The sequence below is a fragment of the Bison bison genome, unplaced genomic scaffold (genome assembly GCF_000754665.1).
Source record: "Bison bison bison isolate TAMUID 2011002044 unplaced genomic scaffold, Bison_UMD1.0 scf7180017864475, whole genome shotgun sequence".
Lineage (NCBI taxonomy): Eukaryota > Metazoa > Chordata > Mammalia > Artiodactyla > Bovidae > Bison > Bison bison.
Genome location: NW_011495036.1, coordinates 2,503,403 through 2,519,826, shown reverse-complemented (window position 1 = coordinate 2,519,826; position 16,424 = coordinate 2,503,403). Strand labels below are relative to the sequence as shown.

The following is a 16,424-nucleotide window of genomic DNA, read 5'->3' as shown; positions in this document are numbered from 1 at the left end:
ACATTAACCCAGTGGTTTTCTATTACCTGCATTTGAAAACATGCAAGTTTACACAATGCTGTGTTTCCTGAGAGCTTTCATATTTTGGAAAATTAACTACAACCAGTAGAAATATCCTGGTTCACATTTTTCCTCAGGAACCTTAGAAATATCGCTACCTTTTCATCTGAAATTGATAAGCTACTATGGAGAAATTCGAGACCAGCCAGATTCCCTGTACCACTTCTCCTTGAAGTTCAATAACATACTCAGGATATCTTGTGTTGGTTGTTCCATGTCAGTTTTTCCTGGAACACAGTGAGAACTTTTGATCTGCAGACTTCATTCGTTCCAGAAATGTTTCTTTATACCTTTCAGCTGCATTCGTTCTGAATACGTTCCAGTAGGTACTGCAGATTATCAAGTCTGCAAATAAATCTCAACAGATACGAAAGGTAATGACAGAACAAGGAACCCAAACACTCACAGCGGCCTGCTAAACGCTAACATCCATAAGGCATCTTACACTTACAATGCACTGTCGCCTTTTTCCATTTTCATTAAACCCAAGAAAGGCAGCATCTGCATCTACTCTGCACCCCTAGAACTGAAGTCTGTGCTTGGTACAGAGTAGATACCCAGTAAGGTTTCAAAAGAACGAAAGACTGCTACACCACTTTACAGATGGGAAGACTGCGGCTACAATCATTAAGGACCTGGTCCAAGGCTACGTATCTCAAAGTGGGGATGAAAATGTGCAAAAGAGAAAGCGGGACGCGGGCGTGGAGAACAAAGAGCGGGTGTATGGGACGTGGGGCCAGCTCAGGGGAACGCCGGGCGGGTACTCCGAGAAGCAAACGCCTCGCGGTGGTTGCTGAGAGATGGTGACTCAGACCTGCGCATCCACCAATAATGCAGTAGCTTCCGCCCCGCGCGGTTGCCAGGGAAACAGCAGGCAGCGCTGCGCAGGCGCATAGCACGCAGGGGGGGGCGGCAGAAAGGACCGCCCCCTCCACTGCGTATTGCGCAGGCGTAGCGTCTCCGTTGCTAGGTTCCCCCTCGCGCGTCTCGCTGGGTGGCCAGAGTTAAGTTCCCGAGCCTCCTAAAGGAAGGCTCTGGAATCCCCCGTCTTGGAGAGTGTAGGCATTCCCTTCCTACCGCCTTTCCCTTCCCGAAGTCAGAGGATATCCCCGTTCCCAGTCCCTCCCTCGGAAGCACCTTCCCCCAGCCCCTCTGGTGGTGCCCCGACCCTGCAGCCAGCCGCGCATCAGAGGAGACAGAAGAGCTTCCCGGCAGGCGAGGCAAAGAGGGAAAACAGCCAACATGTCGAACGCGTAAGTGAGACGCTGCCCGGGCGCAGCCGTGGAGTGGGCTTCTTCAGGCAAAAAGATAGCTTGCTCTTTTCCTTTTCTTTTCTCCTACACCCCTTCTTTTTGCAGTTTTAGCAAATAAAGATACACCTCAGCACAGACTGTCAGCTTCTGCGGACAGGGCATGCCTTTTCCTCAGATGCTCCAACTCCCCTCGCGCTCCCCCACGGCCCCAATAGAGAAGAGCTCCTCCAAACACAGTGCTTACTTTACGCCCACTGAGCCCTTGTGGACTTATTTTTGAGGAAGTGCTGTCTGCGTCCGCTTTTTTCTTGATCTTTCCCAGCAATGTTCGTTGCTTTGTGAAAACACCCTGGCCCCTATCTTTAAGTTAAGAAAGATCTTGAGGAGGCTTTATTGTACCACTTCGCTTTCCAGCAAGAAACCCCAGTCAGGAGGCCGTGGCCGCAAAGAGTCTTCACCCAGCGTTGTGCCAGTTACAGAGCAGTAGCCCAGCAGTTGTTGCTGGTCATCTCAAACGCCTGTTACAGTGCTGACTCTGCAGGCACTCGAAATGTAATAACTCATGACTCCCCTGCAACGTCGGAGCTGTTAGTATTATTATTTCCATTTACAGTGGAGGACTCAGGCACATAGGGGCTAAGGAGTTCGTATACAGCAGGAACATGATGCCAGAAGCACTGCAACTCCTGCCTGATTTCTGGCTCTCAGTAACCCTGTTTTCCAGGTCAGAAAAGAAAAGCAGTAAGGCTGAGACTGAGGGCTTGCAGAGTTTTGTGGCTGGAGAGATCGGCAGTTCATTTTCGGAGATGTTTAGTTTGAGATGCCCGTTGGACATCCAGTGAGCATAAGTAGGCAGCTGACTTGAGTTCAGACCAGAGGTCTGTGTATGAAATATAAATTCTACAGCTGTTGGCATAGACAATTTTTATGAGACAGGAGATGAGTGTAGACAGAACAGAGAGCAGGTTCAAGGACTCAGACTTGGCCATCCAATGGCAAGAGATGGAGGGGGAGAAACAAGCAGAGGAATTACAGGCATGATTGTTGAGGAAGAAACACAACTGTGGAGCCAGGAGGAAAATGAATGCAGTTTCTGGGAGGAGGGAGTAGCAGACTCTGTCAGAGGCTGCTGAGGCAGGCCAGAAGAAGGCTGAGGATTGGCCGGGGGCAGCGATGCGGAGTCCCATGGTGGCCTTGACCTTCATGTGTGAGATGGAGTAGAAAGATGGACTCACGTGAATGAAGGAGAGAGGAAGAGGGGAGAAACTGTAGACGGTGCAAGGCTGGGTTTTTAAAGGCATTTTGCTGTAGCTGGTGGCAGGGGAAATGGGGTCCGGAGACAGATTTAAAGATAGGAAACAATAGTCTGTTTGTATGTTGAAGGGAATGGCCAGCGTAAAGGAAGTGGGGTGAAATGAGAGGAGGAAGGAGAAGTGGGGTGACGTCCTTGCTAGCAAGGGCACAGGCCCCAGCATGCAGAGAGAGGAGCTGAGGTTCTTGATTGCAGGAAGATGAGAAGGTAGAAAGCTGAGCACCAAAGAATTAATGCTTTTGGTGTTGAAGAAGACTCTTGAGAGTCGCTTGGAATGCAAGGAGATACAACCAGTCCATCCTAAAGGAAATCAGTCCTGAATATTCATTGGAAGGACTGATGTTGAAGCTGAAACTCCAATCCTTTGGCCACCTGATATGAAGAGCTGACTCATTTGAAAAGATCCTGATGCTGGGAAAGATGAAGGCAGGAGGAGAAAGTGACGACAGAGGGTGAGATGGTTGGATGGTATCACCTACTCAGTGGACATGAGTTTGAGTAAACTCTGAGATTTGGCGACGGACAGGGAGGCCTGGCATAGTGAAGTCCACGGACAGGGAGGCCTGGCATAGTGAAGTCCGTGGGGTCGCAAAAAGTCAGACATGACTGAGCAACTGAACTGAACTAAACTGAGAAGGTAGAGTAGAGGCTGTTGGTAAAGATTCCATTTGGAGGGTAGATGTCCTGGTGGGGCATGGAAAGATGATGCAGATGGTAGATGATGGTGACATTGAAGGGCCGTGGGCAATACCATTAGATGAAATGAGTTTCAGAATTAGAGAATGTAGGAAGGAGTGAAGGAGAGTGGTCTGGAAATTGAGTGAGGAGCAAAGACTTGGCCCTATTCCCTGCCACAGTCAGAGGGCTCTGAGACAAAGGAGGGCGTCACAGGAAAAGCTGTGTCCTTTAGGCCAAGCCCCCCTTGCCCTGGAGAAAGGAATGGCTACCCACTCCAGTATTCTTGCTGGAAGAATTCCATGGACAGAGGAGCCTGGCAGACTACAGTCCATGGGGTGGCAAAGAGTCAGACATGACTGAGTGACTAAGACTCTCACTTTAGGCCTCCCTTTGACCAAGAATGCTAAGGAATATTCCAGAAAGAGTACAAACAACTAGATAGGAAAATTGGAAAAATTTAAAAGCTTATCATGTATAAAATAACTTGAAAGTTCCCATTTTGCAAGATGTAGATTTTTCCACCCCAGCACATGGTGTGTCTGAATATTGCAAGTTGTTTTCCTCCCTTCCCCCCAACCCAGGCACTGCACAATCCCCCAGTCATAGGAAAACTGCCAAGCTGTAGAAATAACAATCTGGTCTCTTTCAGCCGTCATATTCAGTCTTTTGCACCCACGGTCCCCCTGACTTCAGTATCTGTAACGTTTCTAGGTTATATACTGAAGTCTGAAACCAATCAAATACTTAAAAAAAAATTCTAAGTGGTCCCATGAATAAAATACTGCCTTCTCTTTACAAGGCACATTTAAGATTTCAAGAACACTTTCACATCTGTTATCCCACTCCTCGGTAATCCTGTGGGGTGTCCAGGGCAGGTGTCATTATCCAGATTTGCCACTTGAGGAAGTGAAGACACGAGGTTAAGTGACCTGCCTGAGACCAACTACCTTGGGAGATGGGTTCTGCTTTTAAACTCAGAGCACTCACACGTTTAAAAACCGCTATGCATACCCCAGAGAAATAAGAACACAGGTCCACAGCACAGCTTGTACAGGGATGCTCAGAGCAGCATCACTCCCCAGACCCAAACAGCAGAAACTCTCCGTGTGTCCCTGCACTGATGAGCAGATAAACAGAACGTGGGATATACCGGCAGTGGAACAGTATTGGCCAATAAACCGAAATGAGGTGATGATGCTCACCACAGCACAGTGGGCCCTGGGAACATTATGCTGAGTGGGAGGAGCTGATCACCCAGGGCCACCTGTTATATGAGTCCACTTAGGTGAAACATCCAGAATAGGCAGGTAAATAGAGACAGATTAGATGAGTGGTTGCAGGGGGCCTGGGAGGATGGGGGATAATGGCAAATAGGGAATGACTGCTCACACGCACGGGGGTTTCTGTTCAGAGTGACAAAAATGGTCTGAAATCAGAGAAAGGTGGTGAAGGGTGCACAACTCTGTGATGAAAACCGATGATTTCTGCACTTTCAGAGGGTGAATTTGTGGTTATGTGACTTACATCTCAGTAATGGTCTCAGTAGTTAAAACATCCTCTTGCCCTTTTCCTTGTCTCAGGTCGTCTTCCTGGGCACTGGCTCAGTGGAAGGATGCTGAGACTTTGAGCTCAAGGCAGGGTGGGGGTCAGGGTGGACTGGGGCTGCGAGGGAAGTGGGGGCTACACAGGATGGGGGTCCAGGGAGTGTAGGGTTGTAGCCAGCAGGGAAGGGGCAGCAGGGAAACTGGAACACTGAAGCCAGTCTCCGCGGGAAACAGTAAGGATGTCTGGTTGCATGCTCTCACAGCTATTGATACTTAATATTTCCCTATCAATCAACAACCTTGCCTGGTCTCTCCAACAAGGGTTCCCTGAAAAACAGCAGGTGAGGAAGAAAGAGGGTACAGCCCAAATGCCAGGACTTGGAAGGATCAAGCTCCCAGGAAGGTCTTTGGCCAGAAGTTCCAGATAGGAGTTGGCTCTGCTCTGGCCCTGGAGGGAGTCCTGCCTCTGTGACCCTGGGTAATGCCAAAGATCTCTTCAAGAAAATTAGAGATACCAAGGGAACGTTTCATGCAAAGATGGGCACAATACACGACAGAAACAGTAAGGACCTAACGGAAGCCAAAGAGATTAAGAAACGTGGCAAGAAGAACTATACAAAAAAGATCTTAATGACCCAGATAACCATGATCGTGTGGTCACTTACCTAACCTAGACATCCTGGAGTGTGAAGTTAAGTGGGCCTTAGGAAGCATTACTACAAACAAAGCTAGTGGAGGTGATGGAATTCCAGTTGAGCTATTTCAAATCCTGAAAGATGATGCTGTGAAAGTGCCACACTCAGTGTGCCAGCAAATTTGAAAAACTCAGCCGTGGCCACAGGACTAGAAAAGGTCAGTTTTCATTCCAATCCCAAAGAATGTTTCAGCCACTGTACAGTTGCCTCATTTCACATGCTAGCAAGGTTATGCTCAGAATCCTTCAAGCTAGGCTTGAGCAGTATGTGAACCAAGAACTTCCAGATGTATAAGCTGGATTTGGAAAAGGCAGAGTAACTAGAGATCAAATTGCCAACATCTGTTGGATCATAAAGAAAGCAAAAGAACTCCAGAAAAACATCTACTTCATTGACTATGCTAAAGCCTGTGACTATGTGGATCACAACAAACTGGAAAATTTTTTAAGAGATGGGAATACTGGACCACCTTAGCTGTCTCTTGAGAAACCTGTATGTAGGTCAAGAACCAACAGTTATAACTGCAAAAACAAACTGGTTCCAAATTGGCAAAGGAGTGCAACAAGGCTGAATATCATTTCATTGCAAATAGAAGGGGAAAAAGTGGAAGCAGTGACAGATTTTATTTTCTTGGGCTCCGAAATCACTGAGGGCAGTGACTACAGCCACAAAATTAGAAGATGCTTGCTCTTTGGAGGAAAAGCTATGATAAACCTAGACAGCATATTAAAAAGCAGAAACATCACTTTGCTGACAAAGGTCCGTCTAGTCGGAGCTGTGGTTTTTTCCAGTAGTCATGTACGGATGTGAGAGCTGGACCATAAAGAAGTGTGAGCACCAAAGAATTGATGCTTTTGAACTGTGGTGTTGGAGAAGACTTGAGAGTCCCTTGGACAGCAAGGAGGTCAAACCAGTCAATCCTAAAGGGAATCAATCCTGAATATTCATTGGAAGGACTGATGCTGAAGCTGAAGTTTCCATACTTTGGCCACCTGATGTGAAGAGCCAACTGATTGGAAAAGACCCTGATGCTGGGAAAGATTGAGGGCAAGAGGAGAAGGAGACAACAGAGGATGAGATGGTTCGATAGCATCACTGACTCAGTGGACATGAATTTGAGCAAGCTCTGGGAGTAGTGGAGAACAGAGGAGCCTGGTGTGTTGCAGTCCATGAGGTCACAAAAAGTTGGACATGACTTAGCGACTGAACAACAACAAGCCAATGAGTGCACTGAATTAGGGCAGCAAGACTTCCCGGGCTGGGTCTGCCCCAAAGCAGAACCTAGGCATAAAGTTCTAGATGTTTCCCATCCATTCATTTGGCTGCTGTTTCCCCTGGAGGAGGCCTCCTCTACCCAAGATCCTTTGTTATGACGGGCGTGGGTCTTTATGGAATTCAGATCGACCCTGCACCCTATGAAGACAGCCTCCATAGCCTCCATGGGTGGCGGGACATACCTTAATGCTTGCTGGCATGGCAAATACTTTGAATTCTGATAAATGCCCTTTATCTTTTATTATCAACTCCACCCCTGCATTTAGAAATTATGACTGGATTTATTTATAGAGCCTTCCGGATATTGTTAGCAAATTCTTGGTAATATTAAACCTGCCTGTCAGTCTCAAGAGTCTACTTTCTTTGTTTCTTGGGTCTCCAGACAGGAACAGAGAGACTGCCTTCTGCGGGATCCAGCCCTCTGCAGCTCGCATTCCAGAATTTTCTTCAGCTACATCTTGTGTGGCTTTTGCCAAATGTATTCTTGAATGTTTAATGTTCTTAATCAGGACTGTGAATGGAGTTATATTTTTCATATATTTTCCCTGCGTTTAGTTTGGAGGGCTTTTTTCTATGCCTTGCAACTTTGCTGTACTAATTGACTTCTTACTTTTTGTTACTGATTTCCATGGATCTTGCAATGGTATCATTCACAAGCAGTTTTTAACATCTTTTATATTCACCCCTTTTCTCTATGCTTCATGCTTTTTTTTTACTCATATTATTTAGTTTTCTAGTGTTTTTCTACCGAAAATATTTCTGGTCTCTGGTTTTCAGCATTTTGAAGAGGGTTGTCATCATCTGTTCTTTGGGGCATGTGACAGCATTCTTCATAAGGCATTTGCCATAAATTAAATTTATAGAGCACCTCCTTGGCATCTGTGGAAATAACCCACAGCTTTTACTGTCCTGTGCGGCGTTTCATTCAGCTTTCCTTCACGTTGAACTCTTGTGAATTCCCCGGGTGACCCCTCCTTGATCAGAGGGAACAGTTTGTTTTTGATCTGATGCTGTGTTTTGTTTGCTAAGTGGAATTTCAGATCTGAGTTCCAAACAAAATTAGCCTGTCATTTTCTTCTGTAATGTTGTCCTGCCAGGTCTAGGCCCTGAGCCCTATTTAGTCCACACAATGGGCGAGTTTTCTGCTTTGTGGGAACATGTGTTGAGTCTCTTGGCCTGTGGGGCCTGCCATCACCTGTCAGGTCAGCGAAAGCCTTGGGTGTCCCGCCCCTTCTCAGATGCTGGAAGTCTGGGCTTCGGAAAAACCAAGAACCTGCTCAGCTTCTTTGTGTCTGTTCATCATGCAAACAGTGAGACATTCCTAGCTGAGTGGAATTCTAACTTTCTGATAGTAGCTTTTCGTCGTTATAATAAAGTTGTCTAGCAGAGTGCTGTTGCACTAGCAGTATTTTAAAAATATGGCCAAGTTTGGAGAAATCTAATACTTGAACCAGAGATTGTGGAGTGGCAGGGGCAGTATTCAGCCACCAAACTCAGTGGGGTGCTGGGAGGGAGGAGGCGTTCACCTGTGTGTGTGTGTGTGTGTGTGTGTGTGCTGGGTCTTCATTGCTGCACAAGAGCTTTCTCTGTTTGCAGAGAGCAAGGACTACTCTTCATTGCAGAGCTCAGGCTTCTCACTGGGGTGGTTTCTCTTGTTCTGGAGTGCAGTCTCTAGGTTGCTCAGGCTTCAGCTGTGGCCCACAGGTTTAGCTGCTTCACGGCATGTGGGATCTTCCTGGACCAGGGATTGAACCCATCTCTTGCACTGGCGGGTGGATTCTTAACCACTGAGTCACCAGGGAAACCCAGAAGTCCAGTTTTTAACTGCACGTCTTTGTTTTCTTGTTGTGTCCAGCACACCTCTGCCCTCCAGGGTTTGTCCTGACAAACTAGAGTCCATTAGATTTCAGAGCCTGAATTCTGGAGCCAGGCTGCAAATCCTACATTCAGATTACACAACTCTGGGCAGTAGCTTCTCTGTGCCTCGATTTTCTCATCTGTAAATTGGAATAATAATAACAATCGCCTCATAGGGTTTAGATGGCAGAAAGTGAAGAGGAACTAAAAAGCCTCTTGATGAAAGTGAAAGAGGAGAGTGAAAAAGTTGGCTTAAAGCTCAACATTCAGAAAACGAAGATCATGGCATCTGGTCCCATCACTTCATGGCAAATAGATGGGGAAACAGTGGAAACAGTGTCAGACTTTATTTTTTTGGGCTCCAAAATCACTGCAGATGGTGACTGCAGCCATGAAATTAAAAGACACTTACTCCTTGGAAGAAAAGTTATGACCAACCTAGATAGCATATTGAAAAGCAGAGACATTACTTTGCCAACAAAGGTCCGTCTACTCAAGGCTATGGTTTTTCCAGTGGTCATGTATGGATGTGAGAGTTGGACTGTGAAGAAAGCTGAGCGCCAAAGAATTGATGCTTTTGAACTGTGGTGCTGGAGAAGACTCTTGAGAGTCCCTTGGACTGCAAGGAGATCCAACCAGTCCATTCTGAAGGAGATCAGCCCTGGGACTTCTTTGGAAGGAATGATGCTAAAGCTGAAACTCCAGTACTTTGGCCACCTCATGCGAAGAGCTGACTCATTGGAAAAAACTGTGATACTGGGAGGGATTGGGGGCAGGAGGAGAAGGGGACGACAGAGGATGAGATGGCTGGATGGCATCACTGACTCGATGGACGTGAGTCTGAGTGAACTCCGGGAGTTGGTGATGGACAGGGTGGCCTAGCATGCTGCGATTCATGGGGTCACAAAGAGTCGGACACGACTGAGCGACTGATCTGATCTGATATGTAAAGTACTTAGAACAGTGACCGGCATGATGTAAATATGAGCTGTTACCATCATCTTCATTTGAACCTAAAAGAGTTTTCACATCAATAGAAGCTTTTTATTTTGGGCCAGAAAGATGAAAATCTCCCATCTCTGCTCCAAGCATAGGAAAAAGAAACAGCATAAACTAATACAGCACTATAAGTCAACTATACTTGAATAAAATAAAAAATTTTAAAGTACAGAAATGAGTATATAAACAGTAACAGATATAAGTTCCTTTCTTGTTTTATGAGCACTAATACGTCAGTAGGTTTAGAAATTAAACAAACGTCCTGCTTATTGAGGTTGTGGTAATACTATGATTTCCATATTTATCTTTCTCTATAAATAAGAATGTTGCTTTGTTCTTAAATTATTTGTTCTTATATTTTGTTCTTAAATTATTTCAACTCCTCAAAATTAACAAATCAAACATTTGTTTTGAATTTAAGTGGTTTATTGAGAGAGCAGCAGTAGATCAGTAGAGTCTAGTAATAAAAATGAAGAAACAACACAGCACTTAATTTTGAAAAATATTCAGAGTATAGGTAGTGGCTTACCATATTTAAATAACTTATCATGACATCTGGTTAGTAAACGTTAATCATTTGTATGTTTAATTAGAAATTTTGATCAATAAAACAAAAATCAAATTACAAAAAAGGAACATTTTAAGTGTTATTTTCATTTATCTGAAACTTTTATTTTAAAAAATATTTAAATTTTACTTTAAATTTATATTAATTTTAGGCAGATGGACATGGAAATCCTGTTTCTTACATGTTGTCTCAGCAGATGTTGTGATTATGCATCTCGTGGGGGGGGGCTTCTTTTATTTTGAGTGGAGGAGGAGGTGGCAGCATGGGTTGGATTGTGGGTTCAGCTCACGACTGTGCAGACCGGGGTTCAGGTGCTGACCTCCCCTCTGAAGGGCAGACCCTGTCTTCTGCCCTGGTGGAGAGATGGGAGCCGCCCTGCCCCGTGGATGCTGCGAGGATGGCACACGGCTCGGAACTCGGCCGGCAGCTGGTTTCAGTGTGAGATGCTCACACGTTCTTACCCCACGGGAGGGAGAGGAGCCTGCGTGAGGAAGGGCAGATGGTGGAGGAGAGCTCTGGAGGGCGTGCCTGGGGATGACCTCAGGCAGGAGATGAGGGCCTCCTGTTCAACAAGGTGGGTTGACCAGCGTATGTATCTCCACCTCCTCCCGTGACGGCCTCTGAAAAGGCAGTAAGGACTGTAAACACACAAGGGCCACGAGAACGCTTGACCAGAGATAGCAGGATGCTGTCAAGGGACGAAAAGCAGATGTGGATGAAAGGGGGGGCCTGGGTAGACAGTGTGACCTGCAGGTCAGCAGAGGTGGGTGACCAGCAGTCTGCAGGACCTTGGGAAGGTCGTTCAGAGGTGAGGGGACTGGTCACAGATCAGCGGAGGGGCATTTCCACCCCAGAGAGCAAGGGCCAAGCTGTTCCCATCCTGGTGGCCAAGGCCGGTCCAGGTGACCTGGACCCAGGGAGGGACGCGGGACACAGGTGGGTGCAGACATGAGAGTCTGGGCTGACCCAGGACAGGCCGTGAGAGCCCGTAGCCCCCTGGACCCACGAGCTTGTCAGGCAGTGTTTGGAGCCGCCCTCGCCAGCACGTTCCTGGGAAGACCTTATCTAGAGAGATGGACATTGTGGGTTTTACCCTCTTCCCAGGGAGACAGCCAAGATTCTGCCCACCCCTCACCCCCTGGTTAGGCCCGCTGGTTATAAGAAGTCCCTTCCCAGACACAGTGAACTTTCACTTAGCTTTTCAGAACTGGATCTTGGATATAAATGAGAGCCAAAAATTGCCCAGATTTTGAAAGAAAACAGAAGTCTCTTCTGTGAGTGTATTGATCAGAGTCCTGGCAGGGATAGGAGGGCATGCTCAGTGGAAATGGGGGGATGGGTTATGGTGGGGAGATGGGGGGATGGGGGGTGAATAGGGGGCCGGTGACAAAAGTGTGGGCTAAATCTTGGGAAACCAGCAAGGGATTGGGGGTGTGGCCACCACCCTACACCTGTGGTAGAAGAAGGGGGCAATGGAGGGGACACCCTTCCATCTATCGCTCCCGCTCCTCAGCACCCCTGGCTGCACCCCTCACTGACTCAGACAAGGGTGAGGAGCCAGCCTCCCAGGCCGGCTGGTAACTCAGTTAATTCCCACTCAGCCATGTCACTCTTTGGCTCCAGGATGCAGTGATGGGTCGAGTTGGAATGAACTGAGGAGGCATGCAGCCAAGGAGGCTGAGGAGTGGGAGAGTTAGATGGAAGGGTCTCCCCTCCACTGCCGCCTTCTTCCACCAAAGGTGAAAAGCTTTTTAAACCATTTATTTGATAATAATAGTTGTAGTCGTATCCAAAACTCATATGCCCAACAAAACGGAACATACGTGGTCTAAAGAACATTGCCGCCACATGTGGTGTTCTCAGCTCATATTTATGGTATGTTGCTTTTTGTTACACCAGATGCCCAGTATCTATGCCTTGCAAAGTAATTTCTGCTTCCTGAACTGTCTACTCTGTCTTCCCTCAGAATGTATAATAAGATGTGGCATCAGACCCAAGAAGCCCTCAATTCTTTGCTTGCTACAGAATCTCAGAAGATGATGGAACCACAAAAGAATCAAGTGTTCATCTTCCAGATGTTAGCCACCTTCTATATCAAATACGTGCAGATCTTCAGAAACCTGGAGAATGTCTATGACCAGATAGTCCACCCACAGAAACGCATTCTGATCCGAAAACTCCTGGACGCTGTGATGGGTCGCGTCCTGGAGCTGAAGAATGAGATGGTTGAGTTGGAATTAACTGAGTTCCATTACTTTGATGATATCTTACAGGATCTAAAGTTGGAGCCTGTAAGTACTTAAGTTTTTTTTTTTTTTCATATTAGTTTCTTTTTGTTGTAAATAAGATATGTAGGCCTGTAACCAATAATCTACAGACTTTCTAGGCATATTGACTGGTTGTATGCTGTATTGAAAGTTGAAGCATAGCCCTTCAATGAGACTTTACTGCTGTGGACATGGATGGGGTTCATTCAGCTTTTGGTTCAGATGAGTTGTTGCATGGTCCTGGGATCTGCTGAACACCGGGATTGTTGTGGTCGGTCTTGTCACCGTGGTATCTGCCTGAGCCAGTTGGAAGAATGGAGTAGGATGACCCTTTCACAAATAATCCCCCCAGTTTCCAACAGCAATGCCACTTCTTCTGTTTCCAGAAGACATCTCTGTCTGGCCTTTGCCTCCCATCATCTTCTTGATGAGCAGCCTCTTGGTTGCTGGTTCCTAATCCCCAGGAAGATGCATCTCCTCCTTTGCTTTGGGTCAGTGGTGACTCAAATCCTCTAGTAACACTTCTACAGTTTTGATCATTGACCTTGGAATGGGAAACATTCATCTGACCTCCACTGATAGGATGAGATGGTTGGATGGCATCACTAGCTCAATGGACATGACTTTGAGCAAACTCTGGGAGATGGTGAAAGACAGGGAAGCCTGGTGTGCTGCAGTCCCTGGGGTCACAGAGAGTTGGACACAACTAAGTGGCTCAGCACCAGTTTGAAATACCTGCACACAAAAGAAGAACAGGAGTTTAAACTAGTGTATAGAAACAAGTTTTCTAATAAAGCAAATTCATTTTTTAAATGATTCTTGCAGTGGGGTAATTAAGGTAAAAATAAAACCAAATTATTTTTTTAATTGTAACTATTTACACACAAATGGTCAATGCGCTGATGTTAAATTATTAGTTTTAATTCAAAGAGCTCTATAGCTCAATTCTTTGCTATCCGAATTTAAATTATTATTTTAGGCAGGCTTCAGTTCAGTTCAGTTCAGTCCCTCAGTCGTGTCCGACTCTTTGCGACCCCATGAATCGCAGCACACCAGGCCTCCCTGTCCATCACCAACCCCCGGAGTTCACTAAGACCCACGTCCATCGAGTCGGTGATGCCATCCAGCCATCTCATCCTCTGTCACCCCCTTCTCTTCCTCCCCTCAATCTTTCCCAGCATCAGGGTCTTTTCAAATGAGTCAGTTCTTCACATCAGATGGCCAAAGTATCGGAGTTTCAGCTTCAGCATCAGTCCTTCCAATGAATATTCAGGACTGATTTTCTTTAGGATGGACTGGTTGGATCTCCTTGCATTCCAAGGGACTCTTAGGAGTCTTCTCCAACACCACAGTTCAAAAGCATCAATTCTTCGGCACTCAGCTTTCTTCACAGTCCAACTCTCACATCCATACATGACCACAGGAAAAACCATAGCTTTGACTAGATGAACCTTTGTTGGCAAAGTAATGTCTCTGCTTTTCTATATGCTACCTAGGTTGGTCATAATTTTTCTTCCAAAGAGTAAGTGTCTTTTAATTTCATGGCTGCAATCACCATCTGAAGTGATTTTGGAGCCCAGAAAAATAAAGTCTGCCACTGTTTCCACTGTTTCCCCATCTATTTCCCGTGAAGTGATGGGACCAGATGCCATGATCTTCGTTTTCTGAATGTTGAGCTTTAAGCCAACATTTTCACTCTCCACTTTCACTTTCATCAAGAGGCTTTTTAGTTCCTCTTCACTTTCTGCCGTAAGGGTGGTGTCATCTGCATATCTGAGGTTATTGATATTTCTCCTGGCAATCTTGATTCCAACTTGTGTTTCTTCCAGCCCAGCATTTCTCATGATGTACTCTGCAGATAAGTTAAATAAGCAGGGAGACAATATACAGCCTTGACGTACTCCTTTTCCTCTTTGGAACCAGTCTATTGTTCCATGTCCAGTTCTAACTGTTGCTTCCTGACCTGAATATAGGTTTTTCAAGAGGCAGGTCAGGTGGTCTGGTATTCCCATCTCTTTAAGAATTTTCCACAGTTTATTGTGATCCACACAGTCAAAGGCTTTGGCATAGTCAATAAAGCAGAAATAGATGTTTTTCTGGAACTCTCTTGCTTTTTCCATGATCCAGCAGATGTTGGCAATTTAATCTCTGGTTCCTCTGCCTTTTCTAAAACCAGCATGAACATCTAGGTAGGCTTAGATAAGACTATATTTCTTTAAAGAAAATTCCTCAAGCTATCGTTAGTTCATTGAGGCCTAATTGATATGGATTACTGGAATTTTGTGATAATGATCAAAATGAGGTATGTTATACTTTGCCGTTTTGACTTTATTTGTGCCTACCTGACGGGGACAAGGTGTCTCGCACCACTGGCTTCCTCACCTTGTAAGTGTGGGTGGGAGGTCGGGTGAGTCTCTGATGTACTTGTCCTGACTGTGGGTTTTACATGGATTTGGGTCCTGGAATTGTGACCAAAGTACTCTTTTGTTTCTTCTTTCTCTTCTCTAGCAACAGTTAGATATCCCCATACCCAAGTATTTTTTGAAGGAGAAGTTGGAAGTCATAAAAGGAAGAGAGAAAATCCTTTCCCAGATATTAGCAGAAAGTGGATTAGATGTATCTGCAAAGGTTTGTATATCGTTTTAATAAACTTCATTCCATAATCTGTAAAACCTCCTTTCCTGCTGCTCCTAACTGTAGGAGAAACAAGACTATTCTCAATGCGAGGAGAGCAACAGCCTTTCCCCCATGTTATTCAATCAGTAAGACATTGAATAACTTTTGGGTGTGTTTTTGACCAGTCGTAGCCACTCCTGTCCAAGAACTTAGAGATCAAAACACAGTATTGGTTAAATCAGAAGCTCTGAGATTGAGTAGATGATCAACTCAGTCTCATGTTTCATCTCCAAGTCACCCAGCCTACGGTCAGAAACTGAATGTTGTTCATATAAAATAATTAAGTACTGAGTAACTAGGAGCTATAAACGACACTTTCTGAAAATGCTGATTGACCTCCTATAACTTCAAGTTGAGGGAGACTTCCCTGGGGATCCAGTGGTTAAGACTTTGCCTTCCAATTAAGGGGGTGCAAGTCCCATCCCTGGTTGGGGAGCTAAGATTCCACATGCCTCGTGACCAAAAAACCAAAAGATTAAAAAAAAAAAAGAAGAAGTAGCAATATTACAACATATTCAATAAAGACTTCAACAATGGTCCACATCTAAAAAAATAAATCTTAAAAAGTAACTTCAAGTTGAGTGGCACTTAGATCACCTGGAGTAGACTCTCTCTGGGGAAAGGGGGGAAACCTGTAGACCCCCTGGACAGCCCCGGGCAAAGCCCAGTGGGAGCTCTAAGCGCTTTCCTCCTTTGTCCCCCGGTATGCGCGCAGCTGCACCCTCTGCCCGTTACAGTAGCTGTCTTGGCTTTAACTCTCTCTGCCTTCTTGTGGATTCTGTGTTTATTTCCCTGCAGCCTCCTGGCGGGCAGCTCTTTCCGCAGGGCACTGCCATCGCAACCTGATGTGTTCCAGTGCCCCTCTCTGCCTCCAGAGTCATGCCTCCCGCCCTCCGGCTGGTCGTCCCGGCCTAAGCATTAAGGCGGCAGCAGACCATCCACCCAGGGACAGTGCAGGGTGACAGGGGCACCGTTAGTAGCCATGCTGGGACTGTGGGTGCAGCCTAGGTGCACAGGGGGAAACGACTCCCGTGGCCTTTAGACGGGTATGCCTCAGGGGGCGTTGCCACCCCGCGCTGTGCCACGCGTTGAGGAAGATTCCAGGTGCCCCCGGGATGGCATCGCGGAGGGAGCAGCGCGTGCCCTGCCTGCCTGCCGAGGGACACAGGTCGGGTACTGCTCTTCGAGCACACATACCGAGCCCTGAGCCACCTGTCGTTTTGCATGGGCGGCTTCACAC

At 46.3% G+C, this 16,424-nt stretch overlaps 1 protein-coding gene across 1 annotated transcript in view; it reads left to right on the top strand.

Annotated features, from left to right (window-relative positions):
* Window positions 1-1,022: 1,022 nt before the first annotated feature.
* The window catches only part of IQCA1 (IQ motif containing with AAA domain 1), a 187,889-nt gene continuing 172,487 nt past the window's right edge, over window positions 1,023-16,424 (top strand). The window contains exons 1-3 of the mRNA XM_010862043.1: window positions 1,023-1,313; window positions 12,208-12,532; window positions 15,017-15,136. Coding sequence (XP_010860345.1) covers window positions 1,303-1,313; window positions 12,208-12,532; window positions 15,017-15,136 — 456 coding nt within the window. The 5' untranslated portion in view covers window positions 1,023-1,302. The remainder of the gene's footprint in view (window positions 1,314-12,207; window positions 12,533-15,016; window positions 15,137-16,424) is intronic.